This window comes from Cydia fagiglandana, chromosome Z, assembly GCF_963556715.1.
Source record: "Cydia fagiglandana chromosome Z, ilCydFagi1.1, whole genome shotgun sequence".
NCBI classification, from domain to species: domain Eukaryota; kingdom Metazoa; phylum Arthropoda; class Insecta; order Lepidoptera; family Tortricidae; genus Cydia; species Cydia fagiglandana.
Genome location: NC_085959.1, coordinates 7,389,645 through 7,417,516, shown reverse-complemented (window position 1 = coordinate 7,417,516; position 27,872 = coordinate 7,389,645). Strand labels below are relative to the sequence as shown.

General features: G+C 38.7%; 3 protein-coding genes across 4 annotated transcripts in view; all 3 read left to right on the top strand.

The window, feature by feature from the left end:
- Positions 1 to 870: 870 nt before the first annotated feature.
- LOC134678079 (isatin hydrolase-like) lies at positions 871 to 5,228 on the top strand. The gene is made up of 5 exons (XM_063536523.1): positions 871 to 1,103; positions 2,313 to 2,434; positions 2,951 to 3,148; positions 4,151 to 4,327; positions 4,826 to 5,228. Exons 1-5 carry the CDS (start codon positions 895 to 897, stop codon positions 4,930 to 4,932), a joined length of 813 nt encoding a protein of 270 aa, XP_063392593.1. The 5' UTR covers positions 871 to 894; the 3' UTR covers positions 4,933 to 5,228.
- An 819-nt stretch (positions 5,229 to 6,047) lies between these two features.
- On the top strand, positions 6,048 to 9,825 carry LOC134678360 (peroxisomal membrane protein PEX16). Its single transcript, XM_063536910.1, has one exon. The coding sequence runs from the start codon at positions 6,186 to 6,188 to the stop codon at positions 7,167 to 7,169; it is 984 nt and encodes a 327-aa protein (XP_063392980.1). The 5' UTR covers positions 6,048 to 6,185; the 3' UTR covers positions 7,170 to 9,825.
- Positions 9,826 to 24,071: 14,246 nt separating this feature from the next.
- The window catches only part of LOC134678731 (glucose transporter type 1), an 88,535-nt gene continuing 84,734 nt past the window's right edge, over positions 24,072 to 27,872 (top strand). For both annotated transcript variants that reach the window (XM_063537403.1, XM_063537404.1), the window contains exon 1: positions 24,072 to 24,274. The gene's annotated coding sequence lies outside the window, so the exon portion shown is untranslated. The remainder of the gene's footprint in view (positions 24,275 to 27,872) is intronic.

Here is a 27,872-nt window from a genome sequence, read left to right as displayed (position 1 = left end):
ATACTCACTGTTTTACTTAAGATTATAAATGCGACAGTAATTCTGTCTATTACCTCATCACGCTTAAACCGCGAGTTTGGACATATGATTGTTTGCATCAATCATCATCATCATCCCACGCAGACGACCAGTGAATGATATAAAAATGTAGAATACGTCAGTCACACAAGAGTGGCATTATGATCAGTATAACGAGTGAATGGATTAACAAGCTCTATTCTATATAGATTTTAATGTTTTAGTTATTGAATCTTTCATCTGTGATTACATAGAGTAGTTAAACCAGAGTGAAACTGAAAAAATATATATAAATATAAGTTACCATACTATTTTAGACTCCAAAATAGTATGGTAACATATTATAGGTAGGTACATATATGAATATTATCAGTTATATGCAAAGTTAGTCAAAAATCAATCATCATCATCTCAGCTGAAAGACGTCCACTGCTGGACAAAGGATCACCACAGCGAACGGTCATTCGCTGTCCTCAACCAACGGTTTCTCGCGACTTTAACCAGATCGTCGCTGGGATAACCTTTCTGCCCCATCGGCCATTGGTTCTGCGAGCAATATGGCCAGCCAAATGCCACTTAAGTCTGGAAATTCTCTGAGCTATGTCGACAACTTGGTTCGCCTGCGGATCTCCTCATTTCCGATTCGATCACGCACGGAAACTCCGAGCATAGCTCGCTCCATTGCTCTTTGAGTGACAAGCCTTCTTGTGAGGCCCAATGCAAGCGACCACGTTTCTGTGCCGTACGTCATAACATCAATAGTTAAACTAAGTAGTTTAAAACACTGTTAATGTTACTTATACTGTGAAGTTTGCAACAAGATAATGTCATCTTTTATGCCTGTTAGTCTCTCAATCTAAAGTAGTCGTTTCAACGATGTGGTTGAAGATTATCGTATTCGTGTGCTTGGCCAATGTGTGGGCCAATGTTGGCGCAGATAACTGCAAATTAAATGATATCATTTCCAACGGTGATCTGGTTTTCAACGATTTGTCGCACAATTTTGATGAGAAAACTGTGTATTGGCCGTATGTGAAACCATTTGCGTTTACGAAGAAAACTGCTGATATTAGAGAAGATGGCTGGTAAAAAAATATCTTATTAACTAGTTCCATAATATATGTATATTCCATAATTGTTTGTATGCAAATAATACCTCTTGTATACCAATTTTTAGTGTTCCGTACAAAACTTTGTTTACGGAACACTTATGGGATCACTTCGGACTTGCAAATCAGTTAAATATTTTTATTGTTAACGTTAACGAACTTTGCCTTTTCTAATGATAGTCAAATATTTTTGACTGTAATCTCAGATTTCATTATCCACAGAAGATGACAAATGTTAATAGTCGTCTAACAATTTAAATATTGCTTTTTCTGATCTAAACTTATTTTGATCAAATTAGAACCAACATAATATTCATAATATTCAAAGCACTGATCCAAGTAAGCAAACTCAATTAATCTGTATGCATAAACTACATACATACTGATACAGTATACATACTGTATGTATCGTGTCTATATCATATATGTGCTTCGGTCAAGAACAACAACTATCTATTCACACAAGCACAGTGCATTATTGTATAGGTAATTATGGCAGACTAAGTGATCTATTAAATGGTTATTATCAGACATCATACATTTTCCAGCATTTTTGGTGCAGTGTTAACGGAATCGGTATAAATAATTTCAACCCAAATGATTAATTAGCGTTAATTACGTTAATATTAACTTTAATTTACCATTTCAGTTGATTTTTGTTATATACATGTACCTACTTTATTAATTTGTTATAATTGAACTTTTCGAATGCTTAAAGTTAATAGTTAATTAATTCGTTTAATTGTTTTAATAGTTAGTTAATTAATTAATTTCTCAGATTAAACTACCTACTTAGATTAGTCGGATACGCCTGTGAAAGACATCTAAATATATCCTTTAACCATACTAAGGTAGGATCCTATAGAAGTGGTATACGCGTGCCTCCGTGAGACATTTAACACCATTTTCATGTTAATAATTTTTACCACCTATGTTTTTGTTAAACAACTGACGTGTGTCACACAACTGACGTGTATACATATACCATTTTTATTTTTCATATTCATGTTTGTTATGGCTCCTCTACACGATGGGCCAACGCCGGCCACACCAAGGGACGCATTTATGCGTTAGAGGGAGCAAGTGATATTGCTATCTCTTTCTACCGCATGGCTGCGTCCCTTGGAGTGACCGGCGCTGGCCCATCGTGTAGAGGAGCTATTAAATAATAGTTGCCCATGGCAGGTATGCATCGAATGAGTTCGAGGCCGGAGAACATGGTGGAACACATATGGATGCACCGTATCACTTCTACAAAGAAGGCAAATTCGTCGGTGAAATACCTATGGAGAAGCTCATACTGCCTCGTAAATTTACATTATTTAAATAATTTACATTTTGTTTATTATCTAGTTGGAAGCCACAGACATTATGTAGAGTTAGATCAAGATGAGACTGTCATAATTTCATAGAAGTTTGACGTTTAAAATGACACTTGCACTGCCTGTGCCATCAAAATAGTTGCAGTCTTATCTTGGTCTAACTCTATCAACTACTTCCTGCGTAATTTATAACAAGTAATTGTCTTCTAGAGTTAGACCTAGAAAAGTCGCAGTCACGCAGTGCAAGTGTTATTTTAAACGTCAAAGCTCTAACAAATTTTGACGTATTAATAACATTTGCACTGTGTGGGCTATCAAAATCGCTGCAGACTTTTCTAGGGCTGACTCTAGTTATTAAAGATGACTTAATTATGTACCTACCTTTTAAATTAGGGGTAATTAACATTCGATGACACGTACGGGAATCTCGCATAAATTATGTAAAATATTTACATTTGAAAGATTGTTTATAAGATTTATGATACGGACATTTTATTCCAGTAATAATAGTCGATATCAGCTCACGCGTCAATAACGATCCGAACTTTGTGCTCTACAAGCATCATTTGGACTATTTGCTAAACGACAACAATGGAAAACCCTGCATGATCATATTCAAGTTCGGTTGGAGCAAGTTTTATGGCGACAAACAGAAATATTTGGGTATGAACGAGATAGCTGGTACGCTCAACTTTCCCGGTAAGATAAAGTTTTGCACTAGTACTTAAAAGTCTTAAAACCTCAGCAAGAGCAGTCATAAACAAGTCATGGGCATCAAAGATTGCTCCTTTGAACGGAAATTTGCATATTTAATAGCTTAAAAGGGGCATAAACTGCAAAACGTAATTCAAGACCAAAAAAGTACAAGTACAAGTTTACAAACAAAGTAAAATAGTAAATTCCTTTTGCTAAATAATCACGCTAAGATAATTTATTTATCAGTAACTTTACTCAAACGATTTAAAAACGTAACTTTTATTTACTTATTTTTACACAAATACAAGACGCGCTAGTAAAAAGTGGCGACATTGTCTTACTTTTTTGGTCTTGAATTACGTTTTGCAGTATAGTCCACTTTGATAGTAATAGTACAAAATGTTATATGAATAGGTCGCTTTTACAATTATCGTTGACGTATCCGGTCACAGCATGATCTGAACATCCGACTGTCTACGATAAATCAAAAACGACTGCATACAATCTCATGTATTTAGGTCATCTGTTTTAACCATGATGGGATAGCTTGCTGGTGTTGTGGACATCCACGTAAAGTACCATGAAGCGCCTATGATCGAACATTCCGAAATTAAATACCTGTGAGAGAACACTAATGGCTCCTCTACACGATGGGCCAGCGCCGGCCACTCCAAGGGACGCAGCCATGTGGTAGAATGAGATAACAATATCACTTGTTCCCTCTACCGCATAAATTCGTCCCTTGGTGTGGCCGGCGTTGGCCCATCGTGTAGAGAAGCCATTATTATAGTCAATATTCTTATCGTATACTTGGATCATTCCATTCCATTATGTATTGTGATATAAAACGGAGCAAATTAATTAGTGAAATCTAGTGTTAATCAACAGCTTGCTTCTTGAATATAAGCTAATTATAAAAGTCAACTTAGCAAAAAATACAGTAAATAATATCAGCATTCGAATTAAAATTAGTAATTAATAACTAAGATCACACACCTATTTCAGGTCTCAGCCAAGAGGTAGCCGAATGGATAACGACATCGTACAAGAACGTGGTCGGTATAGGCGTAGACACGCCCTCCTTGGACCCGGGCAGCAGCACCACCTTCCCTGTCCACAGGATCACTATGGCTGCTGGCTTGTACGGCATGGAGAACGTTAAGCTTGACACCCCAGTTCCAGGTAGGGTAACAGAACCAAAGGCGATTGTCAAAGCACTTCAGTAAGCCCCATCTATATCTGAACATGAAAATTACGGAGATCATGAAGATCTAAATTCTGATGAGTCCGTGGAGGCTCTAAATCTGGTTGTTGAGCTTGAAATTCCATCCCAGTGCTTTTCTAGTTGTACAGCATCAAAAGTAGCGTAGGTATCAGTCTCTGTGTCTAGAGTTAGACTATGTTGGCAGCGATTATTATAGCCCAGACAGTGCAAGTGTTATTTTAAAAGTCAAACTTCTTTAAAAGTATGACGCTCTAATAACACTTGCATCGTCTAACTTTACCATTCTCTGATAGCTTCACAAAAAGAGACATGTCAGATAATTTGGAACGCGGTCTATTGAATTATAGGGACTTATGACCTGTGATGTACTCTATATAAAAGGGTTTCCAGATTTACTGAAACCAAACAAACAATCAAAATACATTCAAACACAAGCTTACTGTGTATTATTTCAGAGTATGGTTGCACTGGCGTGGCAATGCCTATGAAGATAGCAAAGGGCACGGGAGGACCTCTCCGGCTAGCTGCCATATGTCCAAAGACAGTACCAACAACGTTTTAAGAATGGCAAGATTGTGTCCCAGTTGTGAAAACAAAATGTACACCTACGCTAGTATTTTATTATTTATTTTAAGATTTTTTTGTAATCTCCGTATCAACAACGGTTTTAAGACTAAATCAATATACAATGTTTTAAAATCATGTTTATTGTTTGCCTATTCATCTACTGATTATATCTTTCATTTGTTATGCTTATGCACTTATGATATTAGATAATAATATGTATAAGTTTTTTTATTACGATTTAAAAAAGGTTTTGTAAAAAATATAATTCTTGGTACAAGCTTTTGTCGCATACTGTACTTTTATTTCAATTCTAAAAAACCCAAACACAGTTAGGCCGCGTTGTTTTATCACAGAGTTCCTATGGCCAGCTCCCATCTCCATCATCACTCGATGGTGCCATAATATTGCATTGTCACCCGATTTACACATGTACACTAATTTTTATCTTCATCGAAAACCGGGAAAAGGGTCAAATTTAACTTGCAAGATTTGACCCGTACAAATATATGTAGTTACATACATACATTACATTTGGTACATTGCAAGTTAATAAAAAGCTTGTAAAAACCAATAGTATCAATAACAATTTACAATACTACGCTAAAAAGGGTTTATTGAAATTTCATATGTTTGTATTTGTGACAACTGCGAGGTTTATAAAAATTAAAAAAGGTAAGAAATCGCGCTCGCGCAGGCCCATGAGAAGTATCTATCAATAATATTCCTGCACAGTGACCTTGTCAGTAGAAAAGGTACCTAGTGAGTATTATATTCTTTGTTAACTAACAAATTAATAAAGTGTACGTGAAAACAGTGGACTTCCCATAGAAAATATTAATTTCGTGCCCATTTTAGGTACTAACAAGTTCGGTGTAATCAGTATAAATTATAATTTATAATGTGCGATTTTATAAATCCTAATTTTTGAATAAAATACTTTGCGTGTGAATAAAAATGAACCAGTGATTTCTGATTTTTGACCCGTAACAAAAACAAAATTACACTGTGGCAAAAAGTGCAACATGAATGCCGTGCTTTATCACCATAGACTAAAGTTAGTATAGTTTGTTTGATTTGACAGCTACGTCACGTCAACAGGGCAAGGGGCAAATGACTTAACCGTACTGCCGACTCACATTTACATATAATTAAGTGAATTAAATTAATAATTTTCTTTCCCTTACATGATACAAATAAATGTAAGGATCGTAGCCGATTCTAGAAAGGCTCTTATGCATTGAAGAAACCATGGAGAAGTTGTCACTGAAGGAGTTTTTCGCGGCGTATAAGAGGTGGGTGATAAGTAATCCTAATTTGGTTACCGACGTCGAGACAGTGGCTACATGGTCCTCATACTTCGTCGCCGGGAAGATAAACAAGTCACCTATAGTCTCCGAACTCGTGTATTCTCTGTCTAAGCTGCTTTCTTTGTTCAACGATAAATTAATACGAGAGGCGTACGGCTCGGAAGTGCAGTTCTACAGTCTTAGGGAGCAGATTAAGCTATGGCTGACCGTCATACATTATTCTGAGGTATTTGTGGAGCTTGTGGTTAAGAATAGATGGGGGAATAAGGGGAAATGGACGATCGCTACGCTACTTCAGCTGTTCAAGTGTTCTTCAGCTCTGATACTACTCTTAAGGTTCAAGGAGCTTCCCATTCAGCACCCGCCTGTGGCTGCGCTTCAAAGGAAGAAGTTCACAGAAGAAAAAACAAGTGAAGATGGTGAGGGCTCATTTTTCACTTTAAAACGATCAGGAAGGGTGATAAGACGCGTCGACGGCGCTCCGCCGGTCGCCTTCAGAGATTGGCAGCCAGTGAAACTAAAAGATGATAACAGCCTTCCAGTTAATGTCAAGGACTTGGTGTATGCTGAATCTCTGCATATACTAAAGCCGTTGATTCATTTAGCAGCTATGAGAGTGTTTGGAACCAAAGCGTGGCGGCAGTGGCTCGTGTCGCTAGGCATCGACTTAGCAAGCTTGAAGCTGTATAACCGTCACATGAAAGACTTAACGGCTGACCAGAGGCTGGAGATTAGCCGCAGGAAACTTGGACTTGTACTATATTTATTACGTAGCCCAATGTACAATGGGTATTCAAAGAATGTAATAGAAAGTGTTCTGACATCGGCGTCAAACAAAGTTCCGTTGATGGCGTTTATCTGTGGCCCAGTCATACAGTATCTTAACCACTGGCAAGATATCTATTTCTACATGTGGGCTTCATAAATGTACATAATATGTATCACATAGCTTGGGTACGGTAACAGCTGTCACTTGAATACAGTCGCCATCAGATATATCGGAGCGGCCAAGTTGTTCACAATATCTGAACACGCACTCTAACTCCTTGACAATAGAGGCGTGCTCAGATATTTGTGAGCACTTTGGCTGCTCCGATATATCTGATGGCGACACTACATATTTTGCTGAAATTGCGTTTCAAGATTAATTGAATGGTGATTACAGCTGTCATCATACCCAAGCTATGTGAAACATATTAGAGGAGTAAAAAACATACTACCAAAGTGTAGTTAGCAATTTGGTGACATGGTTTTCTACTTGACTATTTACATGTCATTCTCAGGTAAAAGGTTCCACGCTTGACAATTAGAAACTTTCATTATTAATTACCTACACAATACTGCCTTTTTCAAGAGGCGATCACAATATGTTTTAACCTTGTAAGACCCAAGTCAATTTTTGCGCTTTTGAATTTGGAACTTTCTCCTATTTCTATAAGAGTTCAAAACTCGAATTTAATTCGTACTTGTACAAGTACTCGGGGACTTACGAGGGTTAATGAAACTAAGTGCTAAATTAAAATAAGGTTTGTATAGAGTCAAAACATTGTTAAGTTAAATTCTTATTTAGTATGACATGACAAATTAACAGCATTGTGACTTCAAAATTTACTGTTAGTTTCTGTACATAGGACATAGGAGAGTAAGAGACAAAATATATTAGCGGCATTATTCATAAACAAGTTACTGGCCTGAATTAGCTATGAATCGTCTGTCTTTATCTGTCATTTAACTCGTTTCGATTTGTGTATTTGAAACAAAGTGATAAAACATAATTTTATGAATAAAGGGGTATGTATTTGTGTATACTCTGTATCTTTAGGTATTCAAATAAAAGTAAACAAAATCTACCCTCAAATGGCTCATTAAGCCAGTTGAAGGTAGATAAAACATTACATGATCAAATAATGTAGGTTAAGGTCAGGTTGTTCAGTGACAGATCCGGGTGGTTTTGTATTTGATTGTTTTGTATTTGGTTGTTCTGTGGTCTGTGAGTGTGACGGATTGATCCGTCTTTGGCGTTGGACCTGGGGTGCGGGTATATCCGTCATTGGCGTCCAAAAGGTTAATCCCGCGAGTAGGGCAGTGTGTGGCCGGAGCGAGCAACATCGCGGCAGCGCGAGCAGCATAGTGTGGCCGTAGTGTAAAATGGACTATATGGGACACATGGAGGCACATTAAACATTTAATCGCCTCTTTAAATAAAAAAAAAATCACTAGCACTAATGAGCTCCGAGGAGACTTGAACTCACGACCTTCTTCCACGTTTTGGTGCCAAATTAAGGTTTAAAATAGCACAAACCAAAAATACAAATGTAAAAAAAATAATTCCATAGTTGTAATACTTTCCATATTAGACTTTATCGACCAGGATATAAACCCGGTCGATATCAGTCTAGTGAAACTAACCGTGAATCATTCAAAACTGTTACTTTCCATATTATTTAAATTTGTACAAAAAATATCAGAGTCGCAAAATACGTATTTAAATTGATGTTAGTTAACTCATACATTAAATGCCGTTGTATGAGTTATTATTTATTTATTATGGTTTTGGTTGTAGTTAAAAGGTGACTGGTATCATTTAAGGTGTAAATGTGTATAATGATCTATGTATGTAATAAATAATAAGACGCGTAAAGTAGTACAACATATTGTAGCTGCCAGCTAAATTCTTTTGTAGCTGGATTGTCATTTGCGTCACATGGTTTTTGAATATCGTTTTTTCTTTGCGAGGACTAGGGACACGAAATCAGTGTTCTAAAAGTAGATTCGCCCATCCATCCATTAATTACGTCACACGAATTTCTAGGTTTTTTGACCGCTCCCCCCTCCTTGTCACACTTGGTCACATTTTGCAAATCCCTCCCCACCTGGTGTGACGTCACATTTTAGGCAATTTTGTTTTCAACGAAATCGGCAACACTAACTCGGCATTATTTTTTTAAAAGAAATATTAGTAATGTTATAACACAAACCCAATTACGAACGATAATTACCTACTTCGAAAACCTCATTATTTAAATGTACAGCGAATAAAAAAATATAAATTAATTTTCGGTTACTGATGAAGTTAAAATGACGTCACAATGTTTGTGACTCCCTCCTCCCCCATGTCACAACATGTCACATTTTTTGACCCCCTCCCATCCCCTAAACGTGTGACGTAATTAATGGATGACCCCTAAGCTTTTGAAAAAAAGCGCCGTCTGTAGACAGTTTAGTTGCTAACTCTATGACTAGATGACGCCAGTGGCCTTCGATACCGAAATCCAGAATTAAGTACCTAAAAGAATAGGTAATTTGGGATTTTCGGACTGTTATTTGAGATTATCATGTTATTGTATACTTACCTAAATATAAGTTCACCCAACCTTTTTTTTTTCATGGTAAGAACCAAAAAAATAAACGTAATGGAAATAGTAGGTCTACTATTTGAATTTCCACTGCGTTTATTTTTTTGGTTACTAGAATGCGCCAAAAATATGAAAAATGAGAAATAGTTCTACTATTACTCAGTGATCATATCTTTGGCGCTATAGGCACGACTCCTTTATAGGTTCTAGGCGTCGGAAGGGTATATTAATCGATTGTACACGATGTGTTTGTCAAAGAGATTACCGTGCCCCTAGTTTGACAGCTAAACTATTTTGTGGTAACAACCAGAACTTTCAAGAGTTTGGTACAGTAACGCATAATGTATGAAGCTGTAAAGCGCCATCTATACATTTTGCTGTGAAATTCGCAGCACGAAGATGTTGTACACTTCGTAGACTATCACAGATTCTTTGGTAATGTAGTACATTGCATTTTAACATATTAGTATGTAATAAAGGTGTCATTATATTTGTATATTGACGTTATGGCTTTTAAAATGTTCTTCTATTGTAAAAATATAGTTAAATCTTAGAGCATTTAATAACTGGAGTGATCATTAAGAGCTTACCCCTCTGCCGAAAAACTTGCACAATTGTGCAAACTTTTGTTGGACTGACATGGCTATTTGTACGTTACGTACAAATCTTGTAGGAATAGAAATACATTTGATGCCCCCTCCCCCGCAAAAAAACGGCAGACTGTTTCTTAAAGAAAATGACAGCGATGACATCTCCAGTTATTAAATGCTCTAAAAGTTATTTTAATATTGTACACCAGGGGTCTTTTTTACCTTGAGGGCCATATTGCGGACCGGATTGGACCGCTGTCGGCGGGCCGGATTGGGACGCTTCGCGGGCCGGATTTGGCCCGCGGGCCCGGGCTTGGAGAGCCCTGTTGTACACTATGTAATTAATAATACAGCTGATTGATGTTACTCTTGTTTTCAGTAATTAATGGTGATGACTGTATATAGTTGATTTTATACGTATTAATTTAAAATCACATTTAAAGTAATGTAAGTTATTGGGGCAGACTGTTTGGGAAAAACTAATAAAAAATATGTTTGTATTAGAGTTGAACCAAGAGAAGTCTGCAACGATTTTGATAGCACACGAAGTGCAAGTGTTATTTTACACGTCAATCTTCTATTAAATTATGACCTTTAAATTACACTCGCACTGCGTGTGCTATCAAAATCGTTGCAGACTTCCCTTGGTCTAACTCTAGATGTTTTCTGGGTTAGGTATGTTTTTTTACTAAGTATAGTTGTTCACATGTCAGACCATCAAATTTCGTGTACAAAGTACCTATTTGTTGTATCTACGTATCTAATGTACATTTGTAAACAATTGTGACGTTCCACTGCAAAAGGTACCTTATGGCGGCTGGCGCTTACGTCGCATAGCGCCGCAATAGTATTGGAGCGACGTTAATAATAGCGTGAGCGCCAACCGCCATAAGGTACCTTTATCGTGGGACGTCACAATTAAACTGTATTGTAAAAAGCGTTAAAAATCAAATAAAAATGTGACATTCCAGTGGTTTCTCATTGCACTGTTTGACCCATGCTACTCTTACAGTTATCAAATATAACCACTCCTTTTCATAACATTTTTTATTAATTTTCACCGTTCTTGTAGATATTTCTTTTTCATCTATTTAACTGAAAAAAAAATGATCTATTGAGCACACATGAAAGTGATTTCATTAACTAAGATTAACTGCTGCTATATATAGATAAATAAATAATAAATAAATAAATATTACAGGACATTTTTTCACAAATTGACTGAGCTCCACGGTAAGCTCAAGAAAGCTTGTGTTGTGGGTACTCAGACAACGATATATATAATATATAAATACTTAAATACATAGAAAACAACCATGACTCAGGAACAAATATCTGTATCATCATACAAATAATTGCCTTTACCAGGATTTGAACTCGGGACCATCGGCTTCATAGGCAGGGTCACTACCCACCAGGCCAGACCGGTCGTCACATATACATAGATATACAATATCAACTAAAAGTAACGTACGAACAGTAAACTTTACTGCCTGGTTCGATAAGCTCATATGGAACTGTTTAAAGCAATTTCAATTGAAGGGATGTTTACAAAAACAACATAACTGCTTAGAGCGGTTGACACTTTTTAACCGACTTCCAAATCCCAAAGGAGGAGGTTATCAATTCGGTTGTATGTTTTTTTTTATTTTTTAACCGACTTCCAAATCCCAAAGGAGGAGGTTATCAATTCGGTTGTATGTTTTTTTTTTATTTTTAACCGACTTCCAAATCCCAAAGGAGGAGGTTATCAATTCGGTTGTATGTTTTTTATTTTTTTTATTTTTTTTATTTTTTTTATTTTTATTGTTATTTTTTATGTTTGTTACTCCATATCTCCGTCATTACTGGACCGATTTCGAAAATTATTTTTTTGATTGTATGTATATGCATACAGATTGGTCCCGTTTTTGTCAAAATCCAGTTCTGATGATGGGATCCATGAGGAATCGACGGAACTCCTCAAATCTTAAAGGCATACATATGGTGATTTTTGTGTTTTTATCAACAAATCAAGCATATACATTCAAAAACGTGACATTTGATGAAGTGCAACTGCTGATGATGATCAGAACGGAACTCTTCAACGACGCATAGTTCACCTTTGGCGATTTGTCCTCTTCGTTATGTTTGTTAAGCAAGTTAAGTTTTTAAGCCACAATTTTATCAAGCTTGAGTTCTGATGATGGGATCCATGAGAAATCGAGGGAACTCCTCAAATTTTAAAGGCATGCGTATAGAGATTTTTGTATTTTCATCAGAAAATCAAGCATTTTCATTAAAAACTGTCGCATTTGATGAAGTGGAACTGCTGATGATGATCAGAACGGAACTCTTCAACGACGCATAGTTCACCTTTAGCGATTTGTCCTCTTCGTTATGTTTGTTAAGCAAGTTTAGTTTTTAAGCCACATTTCTGTCAAGCTCGAGTTCTGATGATGGGATCCATAAGGAATCGAGGGAACTCCTCAAATCTTAAAGGCATACGTATATAATTTTTTGTATTTTCATCATAAAATCAAGCATTTACATTAAAAACTGTCGCATTTGATGAAGTGGAACTGCTGATGATGATCAGAACAGAACTCTTCAACGACGCATAGTACATGTTTGGTGATTTCGAATTTCGATTTTGACTTGGACTGGGACCCGAACTCATACCCGGATCCGGTTCGGACCCGGACTCGGACTCGGACCCGGACTCGGACCCGGACTCGGACCCGGACTCGGACCCGGACTCGGACCCGGACCCGGACTTGGACCGGGACTCGGACCCGGACTCTGACTCAGAGACCCGGACCTTGACCCGGAAAACCCCTATGATACCTAAACTAAATAAACCGCTATGATTACCTACCATAAAATGTAGGTATAAAGTATGATGATGCCAAACCCCTCCCGCTCCCGCCGGTTAGGTTAGGTTTGAACTGCGATCCTCACAGAACCGAATAAAAGTGGGTTAGGTTTGGTTAGAACTGCGAGCCTTACAGAAACGAAATGCTACTAGAAAAATGGGTTTGATTAGGCTCGAACTGCGATCCTCACAGAACCGAACTGCTATCAGAGAAGTGGGTTAGGTTAGGCTAGAACTACGACCCTTACGGACACGAAATGCTACTAGAAAGTACTGTTTTTACCTCCTTTTCTACATAGTGCACCATCTACCATAATCTTTCACCGGGCCCCATAGAAGTCGGTTTTTTTTTTCTTAAAAATTATTTTTTTTATTTTTTTTATTTTTTATGTTTGTTACTCCATATCTCCGTCATTACTGGACCGATTTTGAAATTTTTTGTTTTGATTGAATGTATATACATACAGATTGGTCCCGTTTTTGTCAAAACCCAGTTCTGATGATGGGATCCATGAGGAATCGAGGGAACTCCTCAAATCTTAAAGGCATACATATAGTGATTTTTGAGTTTTTATCAACAAATCAAGCATATACACCCAAAAAAGTGACATTTGATGAAGTGGAACTGCTGATGATGATCAGAACGGAACTCTTTAACGACGCATAGTGCACAGTTGGCGATTTGTCCTCTTCGTTATGTTTGTTAAGCAAGTTAAGTTTTTAAGCCACATTTTTGTCAAGCTCGAGTTCTGATGATGGGATCCATGAGGAATCAAGGGAACTCCTCAAATCTTAAAGGCATGCGTATAGAGATTTTTGTATTTACATCAGAAAATCAAGCATATTCATTAAAAACTGTTGCATTTGATGAAGTGGAACTGCTGATGATGATCAGAACAGGACTCTTCAACGACGCATAGTTCACGGTTGGCGGTTTGTCCTCGTCGTTATGTTTGTTAAGCAAGTTAAGTTATTAAGCCACATTTTTGTCAAGCCCGAGTTCTGATGATGGGATCCATGAGGAATCAAGGGAACTCCTCAAATCTTAAAGGCATGCGTATAGAGATTTTTGTTTTTACATCAGAAAATCAAGCATTTTCATTAAAAACTGTTGCATTTGATGAAGTGGAACTGCTGATGATGATCAGAACAGGACTCTTAAACGACGCATAGTTTACGTTTGGCGATTTTTCCTTTTCGTTATGTTCGTTAAGCAAGTTAAGTTTTTAAGCCACATTTTTGTCAAGCTCGAGTTCTGATGATGGGATCCATAAGGAATCGAGGGAACTCCTCAAATATTAAAGGCATACGTATAGATTTTTTTGTATTTTCATCATAAAATCAAGCATTTAAAGATGGTCAAGCAAATCTTGTCAGTAGAAAAAGGCGCGAAATTCAAATTTTCTATGGGACAATATCCTTTCGCGCCTACATTTTTCAAATTTGCCGCCTTTTTCTACTGACAAGATTTGCTTGACGCAGTTTATATTAAAAACTGTCGCATTTGATGAAGTGGAACTACTGATGATGACCAGAACAGAACTCTTCAATGACGCATGACACACGTTTGGTGATTACGAATTTCGATTTAGTTAAGGTATCATAGTGGTTTTCTGGGTCAAGGTCCGGGTCCGAGTCCGGGTCCGAGTCCGGGTCCGTGTCCGGGTTCGAGACCGGGTCCGAGTCCAGGTTCGGGTCCGAACCGGATCCGGGTCCGAACCGGACTCGGAACCGGACTCGGACCCGGTCTCGAACCCGGACCTTGACCCAGAAAACCACTATGATACCTTAACTAAATAAACAACTATGATTACCTACCATAAAATTAATGTAGGTATAAAGTACGATGATGCCAATCTTACTAGCCCCTCCCGCTTAAACCCCCGTACACCGCACGGCATGCGCCATTAAGTGGGTTAGGTTAGGTTTGAACTGCAATCCTCACAGAATCGAACAAGGATTAGGTTAGGTTAGAGCTGCGAGCCTTACAGAAACGAAATCCTACTTGAAAAGTGGGTTTGATTAGGTTCGAACTGCGATCCGCACAGAACCGAACTGCTATCTGAGGAGTGGGTTAGGTTAGGCTAGAACTACGACCCTCATGGCTCCTCTTCACGATGGGCCAACGCCAGACGCCGACGCTCGAAAGACTAGATGTGGGGGGGGGGGGCCTTAGAGTGAGCAAGTGATATTGCTATCTCATTCTACCGCATGGCTGCGTCCCTTGGAGTGGCCGGCGTTGGCCCATCCTGTAGAGGAGCCATTACACAGAAGCGAAATGCTAGTAGAAAAGTGGGTGGTTTTACCTCCTTTTCTACATAGTGTACCATCTACAATAATCTTTCATCGGCCCCCATGGAAGTCGGTTTTTTTTTCTTAAAAATTATTTTATTTTTATTTTTATTTTTTTTATTTTTTATGTTTGTTACTCCATATCTCCGTCATTACTGGACCGATTTTAAAAATTCTTTTTTTGATTGCATGTATATGCATACATATTGGTCCAGTTTTTGTCAAAATTCAGTTCTGATGATGGGATCCATGAGGAATCGACGGAACTCCTCAAATCTTAAAGGCATACATATAGTGATTTTTGTGTTTTTATCAACAATTCAAGCATATACATTCAAAAACGTGACATTTGATTAAGTGGAACTGCTGATGATGATCAGAACGGAACTCTTCAACGACGCATAGTTCACCTTTGGCGATTTGTCCTCTTCGTTATGTTTGTTAAGCAAGTTAAGTTTTTAAGCAACATTTTTGTCAAGCTTGAGTTCAGATGATGGGATCCATGAGAAATCGAGGGAACTCCTCAAATTTTAAAGGCGTATAGAGGTTTAATTTTAAATGCGTATAGAGGTTTTTGTATTTTCATCAGAAAATCAAGCATTTTCATTCAAAACTGTCGCATTTGATGGAGTGGAACTGCTGATGATTATCAGAACGGAACTCTTCAACGACGCATAGTTCACGTTTGGCGATTTGTCCTCTTCGTTATGTTTGCTAAGCAAGTTTAGTTTTTAAGCCACATTTCTGTCAAGCTCGAGTTCTGATGATGGGATCCATAAGGAATCGAGGGAACTCCTCAAATCTTAAAGGCATACGTATAGAATTTTCTGTATTTTCATCATAAAATCAAGCATTTACATTAAAAACTGTCGCATTTGATGAAGTGGAACTGCTGATGATGATCAGAACAGAACTCTTCAACGACGCATAGTACACGTTTGGTGATTTCGAATTTCGATTTTGACTTGGACCCGGATCGGAACCGGACCTGGACTCGGACTTGGACCCGGACTCGGACCCGGACTCTGACCCGGACTCGGACCCGGACTCGGAGCCGGACTCGGACCCAGACTCAGACCCGGACTCGGACTCAGAGACCTGGACCTTGACCCGGAAAATCACTATGATACCTAAACTAAATAAACCGCTATGATTACCTACCATAAAATGTAGGTATATAGTATGATGATGCCAAACCCCTCCCGCTCATACCCCCGTACACAGCACGGCATGCGCCGTTAAGTAGGTTAGGTTAGGTTTGAACTGCGATCCTCACAGACCAAACAAAAGTGGGTTAGGTTTGGTTAGCACTGCGGGCTTTACAGAAACGAAATGCTACTAGAAAAGTGGGTTTGATTAGGTTCGAACTACGATCCTCACAGAACCGAACTGCAATCAGAGAAGTGGATTAGGTTAGGCTAGAACTACGACCCTTCCGGAAACGAAATGCTACTAGAAAGTACTGGTTTTACCTCCTTTTCTACATAGTGCACCATCTACCATAATTTTTCACCGGGCCCCATAGAAGTCGGTTTTTTTTTCTTAAAAATTATTATTTAAGAACATTGTTAATCGTTTCAGGTGTCAACCCTTGTCAACCAGTGTAGTAAGTTATATTGTTTTTGTAAACATCCCTTCAATTGTTTTAAACGATTTTTTCTCAGTGTAGGCCCATTGAGACATATAAGTAGGTAAAGATAGAGTGGTAACTCCATACATCAGTTTTCTTACGATAATGCGAGTTATTTCGTAGTAGACATCTAGCGTCAAGTAGCGGCATGTATGTGAGTGTGTGAGAAGTGCGACTGTGTGCACGTTCCCCCCCGCAAAAAATGGCAGAAAGATTTGAACGGTAGGATATCGCTTGGGCTCCTCCCTTCCGACGTGTCGGAAGCCGGTGTTGCTCGAAGATGTAGATGGTAGATAGATGGTTTTTGTAACAAAAGTTTTTTTATTCTATTCTTCGTAGACAAACGAGCTTAAAGGATGGAGAACATTTGAAAAACTCAGTTGGATGGCTTTTGAAGCAGAGCGATCGAGACGAAGTTGAGAATTAGAAAGGTCGGTTAGTTTAAATGTGGCTTTCCATCTCAGAAGGGTCCTGAATTTCTGTTGAAATTGCAGATGAAATGGTCCTTATTGCACTTAAAGCATAAAGGCCCTTCTGTGATGGAAAACCACAAATGTTATTCAATTATAAATGCTAAAGTTATTGGTGCGATCGAGAGGGAATGCGATCGAGTTCACGCAGTCGCTAGCGTAAATGAGAAATGCCAACTCATGGTAGCCGTAAAGGTTTGGTTCTGAGCCTATAATTTAGTGTGTGAGTGATGATTTTGTTTATAAGGGGTCATCCATTAATTACGTCACGTTTACGCTACGTCTTACGTAGGCGAACAACGCGCGAACGCGGCGCGGCGCGGCGCGGCGAAATCAATCCTTTGATGCCCATAGAAGTGTCCTACGTAAGCGATCTCGTTGCGAACGCGGTGCGGCGCGATTTGCACGCGAATGTCAGGCGGCGCGGCGCGGCGCGGCGCGGCGGCGGCCGCTTTCGCCGCGCCGCGCCGCGCCGCGTTCGCGCGTTGTTCGCCTACGTAACGCAGCGTCTTACGTAGGCGACGAACGCGCGGCGGCGGCGCGGCGCGGCGGCGGCGCGACGCGGCGCGGCGAGGAAGAAACAAAACGTTGATACGTATAGGTGTGTCCTACTCACACTTCGCGAAGCGGCGCGGCGCGGCGCGGTGCGGCGAACGCGCGGCGAACACGCGGCGAGGCGCGGCGCGGTGAGGAAGAAACAAAACGTTGATACGTATAGGTTTGTCCTACTCCCACAGCGAAGCGGCGCGGCGCGGCGGCCTTGTCCGACTAGGGAGACACTCCCGAGTCCGACCGCCTTGGCCGCACGCAGACACGGTGTATTAGAAAATTCGTATTTAAATTATGAGTAAACTATGTCTTTTTATGCAAGTACGTGCAGCGTTCTTCGTTGTCTGAAATTTTGGTTTACTGGCATTTTGATTTGGCACCGCCTTCAAAAACTAAGTACACAATTACCCGGGTGGTTATTTAATTAATTTGCTTATTATTAGGTATTAATTCCGTTTTGGCAAAAATTGGCTTTACGACGGGATAGGATCGTAAGTGCCATAGACGCTACTGGAGTTACGTCTTTTATACCAATTTCCGCGAATTTGAATATTTTTTAGTTTTGTGCCTATTGATTACAGGAAAACCTATAAAGAAATCAAACGGGAGTCGACTAATCAAATCAAAGCCGGTAATTCTATATACGCCACGCCTCTAGCCGCGTCATATTCGCGTCTAAAAATCAAATAGATTGATCGCGCCAGATCCGCGCCGCGCCGCGCCGCCGCCGCGCCGCGCCGCCATCGCGTCAAAATCGCTCACCTAGGACACTTCCATATGCAACAACGGTTTGTTTTTTTCGTGCCGCCTCTCGCCGCGCCGCCGCCGCGCCGCGCCGCGCCGCGCCGCCCGACATTCGCGTGCAAATCGCGCCGCGCCGCGTTCGCAACGAGATCGCTTACGTAGGACACTTCTATGTGCATCAAAGGATTGATTTAGCCGCGCCGCGCCGCGCCGCGCCGCGCCGCGCCGCGTTCGCGCGTTCGTCGCCTACGTAAGACGCTGCGTAAGACGTAGCGTTAGGGGGTGGGAGGGGGTCAAGAAAATGTGACATGGGGGAGGGGGGAGTCACAAACATTGTGACGTCATTTTAACTTCATCAGCATCACTATTCATCAGTAACCGAAAATTAATTTATAGTTTTTTATTCGCTGTAGCCTAAGCAAATTATAAAAATCTGCGGAAATAATTCGTATAGTTTTGAAAATTGGTACAGGTATACCTTGTGGTGTCCAGATAAACATACTAAAAGTCCTCGAGGGTAGGGGGTGTGCTGGGGGTGTAGAGGGGGGTTGAAGGTACTTTTTTTCATATTTTTGCTCATATCTCGAATATCTGTACGAATAGCATTATAATTACTTAAGACAAAAGTTTTAACATAAAATTTACTACAAATTTGGTTATGTTTATTTTTACTCTACGATCAATACTTTAGGGGCTACAGGCTGTTAAAGTTAAATAAGTAATAAAAAATAGACGGTTTAAGAAACCGTCGTTTTTTTTTAATTGTTCATCACAAATAAAAAAATTTGCTTAGAGTAAGCAAGCTAAGCAACCTGCTGATAAAATATAAAAAAATAGGCCATATGCATGTCGGGCCATGCTCAGTGTGGGTTTCCGTAGTTACCCGTCTGTCAAAATAGACTATTTGCCATAACTCAAAAACAGCTCTACCGATTAGGTTCGCTATATTTTTCCTTGAAAGTATTTACTAAGTTATGTTTTCACGATTTTTTTCATATTTTTTGGACCCATGGTTCAAAAGTTAGGGGAACTAAGGGGTAAATCACAACTTTTTTTCTTTCAGATCGATTATTTCCGAAAATATTAAGTTGATCAAAAAATGGTTCTTGAAGACCCTTATTCGTTTTAAAAGACCTATCCAACGACATCCCACACTATAGGGTGGAAGCGAAAAAAAATTTCATTCCCACTTTAATGTAGGACAACCACCATAAAAAAAAATATTCTAGTTTTCATGTTTAAATTTGACACGAATATATAAATCAGTTACGCTAACAAAGTTGTAAAATATAAATTAAAAAAAATATTTTTTTAGGGTGGCTGCCGTACATTAAAAAGGGGATGAAATTTTTTTTCACTTCCACCCTATAGTGTGGGGTGTCGTTGGATAGGTCTTTTAAAACGAATACAGGTCTTCGAGAACCATTTTTTGATCTGCTTAATATTTTCGGAAATAATCGATCTGAAAGAAAAAAAGTTGTGTTTTCCACTTTAGTTCCCCTAACATTTGAACCATGGGTCCAAAAAATATGAAAAAAATCGTGAAAGTAAAGCTTAGTAAAGACTTTCAGAGAAAAATATAGCGAACATAATCGATTAAGCAGTTTTTGAGTTTTAGCAAATAGTCTATTTTGACGGACGGGTAACTACGGAACCCTGCACTGAGCATGACCCGACATGCTCTTGGCCGGTTTTTTTATATTTTATCAGCAGGTCATTTAGCTTGCTTATTCTCAATTAAAATTTTTATTTATGAATTTTATGATGAACAATTATGAAAATACGACGTTTTTTTAAACCGTCTATTTTTTATCTCTTATTTAACTTTAACAGCCTGTAGCTCCTAAAGTATTGATCGCAGAGTAAAAATAAACATAACCAAATTTGTAGTAAATTTTATGTTAAAACTTTTGTCCGAAGTAATTATAATGCAATTCGTACACATTTTCGAGATATGAGCAAAAATATGAAAAAAGGTACCTTCAACCCCCCTCTACACCCCCAGCACACCCCCTACCCTCGAGGACTTTTAGTATGTTTATCTAGACACCACAAGGTATGCCTGTACCAATTTTCAAAACTACACGAATTATTTCCGCAGCTTGCCCAAATTCGGCTTAATTTGACGTGGCTACTGTACATTAAAATAACGAGGTTTTGGAAGTAGGTAATTTTCGTTCCTAATTGGTTTTGTGTTATAAAATTACTAATATTTCTTTTACCTACCAAAAATATTTTATTATTAAAAAAATAATGCCGAGTTAGTATTGCCGATTTCGTTGAAAACAAAATTGTCTAAAATGTGACGTCACACCAGGTGGGGAGGGATTTGCAAAATGTGACCAAGTGTGACAAGGAGGAGGGGAGGGGTAAAAAAACCTAGAAATTCGTGTGACGTAATTAATGGATGATCCCTAAGTATGACCCATATGGGCCGATGCGATGGGAACTATTCAGGAACAAATATTTGTGATAAACACAAAATTACATGCCACACCGGGATCGAACCCGGGACCTCCTGCTTCGTAGGCAGGGTCACTACCGACTAAGCTAGGAGACTGTCTATAGTGAATAAGATTTTGCTCCTACTACAATCCCGACCCTGTATACATATAACACTTCTTTGTTGGAGTAAAAAAGTTCGAACCAAAGAGCAACACAGCGCCACACGATTGCTCAAATGCTCATACTAAAAGACCTTTCGACGTCGAATCAGAGCCGAGATTGGCTCAACCTTACATTAGCGCGTGGCGAAAGTTGGAACTAACGAATCCTTGGTGCAAGTCCACGTGGACTGCGCGATCGAGGCGCTCAGCCGGCCGCAAATGTAACTTTGTAGCTTGGTTGGACGATTCAAAATGGCGGATGTTTTTGAGAATTGGCGGTTAAATATGACGTTTTGGAAATACAAAATGGCCGCCATCCGTAGCTCGGTCGTGCTTGGTTTCGATACGGCGCCATGATATTATTTATTCAATAATTGCTCTCAACTCTCGACTCAAGTACTGTGAAACTATGTTTGAGGTTATTTTGAGCTATTTCTGACCTTAATATAACTTGGTTTAATGAGGCAAGTGCAATTTGTTATCAAATTCGCGTAAAGGTCACTATAAATTGTTTTAGTATACAAATAAGGGATTGTATTATACTATACTCTGAATAAATTACTTACATCATTCTGATATCATTTTTCGAGATATTGCAATTAAGATTATAAATTTTATGGAGCTGACATCTGTCACCGCACCTAAGTGTAACAAATATTATAAATAACATTCACTCATTCATTCACATCTCATTCACATCCGCTTTAGGAACTCTATGTGTGTGCATTCACCTCAACTCTACCAATATCTAGGTAACTATAACTACATTACATAACATACAGGCTCCAAAGCAATTAATCATAAATAATTAATAACTCAGTTAAGAGGAAAGGGGACGACCGCTTCTCCGCTTGTCCGCTCGGAGCAATGCTGAGCCGAGCGGAGCCGAGTTTAGCCGAAGTCTGGAGTTTCGCACCCCTGGGTTGACAGAACTAGCATGACTGATACGAACGTTTCCGAGAAAATACGATGGAAAACAATTATGCACTACATCTGTAAGCGCATTGCTACGCCGTAGCACAGCGTAGCGCGTAGCATACTAGGGAAAAGGCGGTCTTACCATTGGATGCATATTGCGCACTGCGTAATATCCCTCCGTTAGTGTCCTATACCGGATCTTATGCCGAAACCGAAACCGAAGGTTCGGTGTTGCTCTAGTTTCGGCCGAAACCGAACCTTCGGTAGAAACATGGTATTTATGCCGAAACCTGTAGATACCGAAACCAAAACTTGGGTCGGATAGTACCGAAAATATAGAGGGCCTACCGTGAACCACGTTCGACGTGTTGCCTCTCTGTCGCACCAGTGAAGTCGTACGTAAGTGTGACAGGGAGGCAACGTCGAACGTGGTTCGCGGTAGGCCCTAAGTTTCAGCGCGCGGCTGAAAGATTCGGCAGTTTTTTGCCCGAAACATGATTTCTATGCTGAAACCAGCTCCAACCGAAGCTGAAACGAGACATCGCTTTAAGGGGGGTTAAAGTAAAATTTTACAGATTTTAATAAAGGGAAGTTACGATTTTCGCGTTTCGCGGTGGGCCTTCTGTAAACAAACCCCCTCTAGTACTATTACTTATTCTGTGCTCTAGGCCAAGCGCGCACTACGATTTTTTTGTCGTGCGATAATTTTGTCGTGGAAATGCAGTGTGTGTTAAAACACTATGTGTTTATATCAGTGCGCGCGTATACGACAAAAAATTGATATTACAGCGCGCTTCTAAAATCGAATCGCAAAAATTTAAAACGTAGTGCGCGCTTGGCCTTAACGCAACAATGTTATATTTATTCGTAACAAATTATGTACCTATCTGTGAAAAGTTCATTCACCGCTGAGCTACAATCGTAGCGTTACGTCGTAGCCGACAACATGGGTTTCCCGGTATGTAGCGGAAATGCTTCGTAGAGGCAAAATGGCAATGTGTCGTGATCAGCGCTGAATGGTCATATGATGTATAAGTTACTCTATGTTTACGATAAGTGCTAGTGCTGCACTCTGGCGGCAGAACATTGCAGTAATACCGTATTTAGTACGTTTGATGATTTGTCCGATCACTGCTAATCACTGCTAACGCATAGTAGTACAGTCAAGGAATTTAAATTCCGACCCATTTCGTACTTTGTCACAGTGACAATCAATATGAAAGCCGCTAGAGACCTCATACGGTTGTCACTGTGACAAAGTACGAAATGGGTCGGAATATAAATTCCTTGACTGTACCTAGGTACATATCTTCGATGCTGACTGTACTACGAGTGAATTCAATATCTAATCGTGATGAGAAATTTATAATCAGAATACCTATGGCATTAACGTTAAAAAGAATTGAAATCCATACGACATAATATCAAAATCAGTTCAGCCTTTTACTAGCTATATGAAAATATCGGATTATTCGGTTAAACTCCAAAATATAAGCATGAGAATATATCTACTACCTAAATTTCACGACCGGCTAAATCTGGGATTTTTCATGATTACCTAAACAAATTTTTAAAGGGTCGGTAGCACACATCATGCGGGCCACGCTACTTTGCCATGTTTGTAATAAAAAAGTCAATCCCTATGTGTAACTAATTAACCGAGCCATTTATGTAAGTTGTGGCGTAAACACCAAAAATCCTACGGAACCCTAAACCACCTTCAAAATCGGGACTCGAATTTCTTTCGCAACGAAACCCCGCAGAGTGCGAGCTTGCCATTATGACGTCACAGTTTAAGTAACGAATCACAGTAAACCAAAAGGCAACAAAAACCCAGTAAGTGCAAGCGATGTAATGCTTTACGGGTCGCGCGGCGCTCGGCGCAGGCCTGAGCGTATCGACCGCGCTCAGCTCCGGGCATCATTCCACCAGTAGTCATGCGCGAGACATTACCTTACTGTGCCATCGACCGTGTGTACTGGGAGTGACGATGGAGAAAAGGATCTAGGACCTAATACCAGGTTAGTGCCTAAGCTGCGCCGCGAATGCCCTGGCCCATGCGAAACGGACCCACGGTCTAAAAATCTTGAAGACACCACTCGTGATTCTTTGCACTGTGATTCTTAAATTTGGAGTTTGATTTTCATACGCGTACGTATTTCTTTAAAGTAAACAGAATAAATATCTGTGATTTGAAATTTGTATGCTTATTATTAATTAAAATGTGTAAGAATCGTGGTAGTGTCTGGCTTCGACAATTTTTTTTTGTATTTATTACATTTTATTTAGCTAAACTTGTACATTACTATTAATAAATCAATACATATATTTCTTTAATAAATTAAGTTTGAATCGTGAAGATAAATATGACAGATGATACCCGTTTTGTAAGTTCGCGAATCGGAGAAAAACAACCGTTTGCCATTTTGGAAATCGATAATATTTTCTGCCCGTTGACAACTGTCAAAACGTGCTCAAAGATTCCTATAAGTTCCTTCTGTACTATTTTGTTACAGGGTGTGCTTATTTTGATTTAATTATATGAATAATAACAGTTGCCTTTTTTCTTTCGTATTTCGTGTGGTTGACTCTAAATTGCCTAGTTAATATTAATTTATTGAATTATTTAGTTTGTGAACAAACAATGATAATGTTAGTCAACATTAAACTATAAATGACTTAAATTAACTTATATACTATTTATTTTAAACTTTTTAGGCACTGTTGTTGTCATAATATTTATCAACGCGATGCATACAATTATTCAAGTCCAAGCATTTGCACACATATTTGATATTTATTCCGTTCTGTCTGTCATATATCAAATTTTGTTGCCTTTTTGCGCAAATATAGATATTGATTTCTCATTTCCACGTAAAGACTAGTTTTGTGATATACATAAGTAAAACAACGCGACTAAGCAAATACTTGATATAGACAGTACGAGTGTAATAATGAATTATTAGGAATTGAACTGCGATGGGATGTAAAATAATCCAGATTTTAAATATGGTAACACAGTGGTTCATTCATGTAACTTGAAGGTTGGCAACGCAGTGGTACCTAAATGAACGACAAAAATAAAAAGTTACCTATTTCACAATAGGTAGAATGTGTAACGAAGTTTAACGAAAAGGATTCTACAATTTGTCATTTAACTAAATGACTTTTGTTATTGACAGAAAGTTCAAATCTATCATCTAGTTTTTTGTGGATTGATCCTTTTCCCTAAATTAAAAAAAAATATTGTGCCAAGTTACAAAAAAGAGCATTCTGGGGGGTGAAATATATGTTGGTTATACTGAATATGTTGAAATCGCGAAGAAAAGTGCTATTCCATAGCTTTAGGTACATATGATTCGCTGAAATGTAAGATAGCAGATTTTTGCAATTTCGGGGTTGGTCCCTTAGTAAAAGTGGTTCAGTTGCCGTCAGATATATGGGAACGGCCAAGGCGCTCCCAAATATCTGAACACGCCTGTATTGTTATGGTGTTAGGGTGGGTGTTCAGATATATGAGCAGCTCTGCTGCTCCGATAAAATAACCAAAATAGTGTTTAGTAAATATAAAGTTTATGAATTTTATATGTAATATTAGTTTGTTAGTATGTAGAGTTGAATCAAGAGAAGTCTGCAATGATTTTGATAGCACACGCAGTGCAAGTGTTATTTAGAACGTCAAACTTCTATAAAATTATGACGTATAAATGACACTTGCACTGCGTGGGCTATCAAAGTCGTTGCAGACTTGCCTTGGTCTAATTCTATCTATGGGCCTTTGTTGCCTAAATGGTGATAAAGTTATTTTTAGGGTTCCGTACCCAAAGGGAAACAATGGGACCCTATTACTAAAACTCCGCTGTCCGTCTGTCCGGCACCAGGCTGTAACTCGAGAAACAGTAAAAATTTTCACAGATGATGTATTTCTGTTGCCGCTATAACAACAAATACTAAAAACAAAATAAAATAAATATTTAAGTGGGGCTCCCATTCAACAAACGTGATATTTTTGTCGTTTTTGCGTAATGGTAAGGAACCGTTGGTGCGCGAGTCCGACTCGCACTTGGCTGGTTATTTTTTATAATAAACGATTTTTGAAAGCTGTTGATGATGTCATTTGCTCACAAATATCTGAATAAGTACCTAGGTGCTTACTTAATAATCGTGGCTATGTTCAGATATTTATACGCCTTGGCCGCTCCGATATACGATGGCAACCCGTACAACTATTATGGTTATGAATGAAATGAAATAATTTAAGTTTATTTACAGTTAACTCCTTAACATAAAATGTTTTTAGGTAGGTATAGGTACCTTGATTAAATGTTTTTACAAAGAAATGAAATTATAAGGTGTTACCAAAATCTCCTTTGTTCGCATTAATCAGTGACGAAAAAACATTACTCTCTTGGGAGTAATATAATCCATGTAAGACTTGGTAACACAAGCAAGCTTTCGTATACGATGAAGTGTGACAAAAAATATTGAGATTTTGCCAAATGGAAACACCCCATTTCGGATCTTGGGGGAGTTGGGCCGACCAATTTCCGGTCACAATCTGTAAGCTTCATATGTGCAGCCTACTGCCGTATTCGAACTTCAAGATATTCACAAGAGACGACACGTACTAGATCCATTCTAGATACGTTATAGTTTAGATATCAACTAGTTCTCTTTTGCAGCGCAATTCGGGCAACCAAATGTCACTTTTACGTTAGATAGCGTAAGATATCTATTAGATGTGACTTGGATCTCTAAGTCATATCCTGATGAAATCGTTTAAGAGTATCTCCAGAATCGGGCAAATGTTAAATTTGACAGGTTAGATCTTAAACATATCGTTATCGTATCTTGGTGATGTCTAAAAGATATCTATTAGATGTCTATTTCAAAATCCGAATCGGGCCCCTAACCACTTAACACGGACGGTTTCTGCTTGTGTAGCGGAAATAACAATAAATAGTAGATTGTTAACCAAGGGATAAAATGACGCCTTTCACCCGAGTTAAACACTTTACTTTTCTTTTCGAATACGAGGAAAGTCAAATACATGTATAAAATAATGACTATACGTACCTAAGTATAATTTAGGTACATTTTATAGTAATTTCTCTTGAGGGTAATAGGTAGGTGCGTGTTCAGATATTGTGAACACTTTGGCCGCTCCGATATATCTGATGTCGACTGTACTTTCAATTAACAATTTATAAGTTTAGTTAACGATAACGATACGTTTGATATAGATCCCATAGATCTATGGAATGAGGAGTTAGGTACCTAAACGTCAAAATGGAAATCGTATAACAAATCTATTTCATACCAAATTTCAATTCTTTTCGTAATTTTTTTTAATTGTACTTGTATCGTAAAATGCTCTAGTTAAGTGCAGAAATGTATTAATTTTTTTTTAAATATCAGTTTCTGAACCCAGTGACCCCCTTTCAGAACATGAGAAATGAAATATACGTTTTGCAACCTACGTTTTTGGGTTAAAATTCTCTGATTCCGTTACCCACAAATTGTCTGAAAGAGATCGCTCTTTAGCGATAAGACCGCCTGTTGTTGTTTGTATTGTAGTTTTTTCTGACCACTTTTATTTTATTGAATGAGGTGTGCAAT

Excerpts from the sequence above, each read along its gene's own strand:
- LOC134678079 (XM_063536523.1), top strand. The coding sequence starts at position 895 with ATGTGGTTGAAGATTATCGTATTCGTGTGCTTGGCCAATGTGTGGGCC. Across the intron at positions 2,435-2,950 it reads GGAGAAGCTCATACTGCCTC|TAATAATAGTCGATATCAGC; the intron begins GTAAATTTACAT and ends ATTTTATTCCAG. Across the intron at positions 3,149-4,150 it reads TGGTACGCTCAACTTTCCCG|GTCTCAGCCAAGAGGTAGCC; the intron begins GTAAGATAAAGT and ends CACCTATTTCAG.
- LOC134678360 (XM_063536910.1), top strand. The coding sequence starts at position 6,186 with ATGGAGAAGTTGTCACTGAAGGAGTTTTTCGCGGCGTATAAGAGGTGG.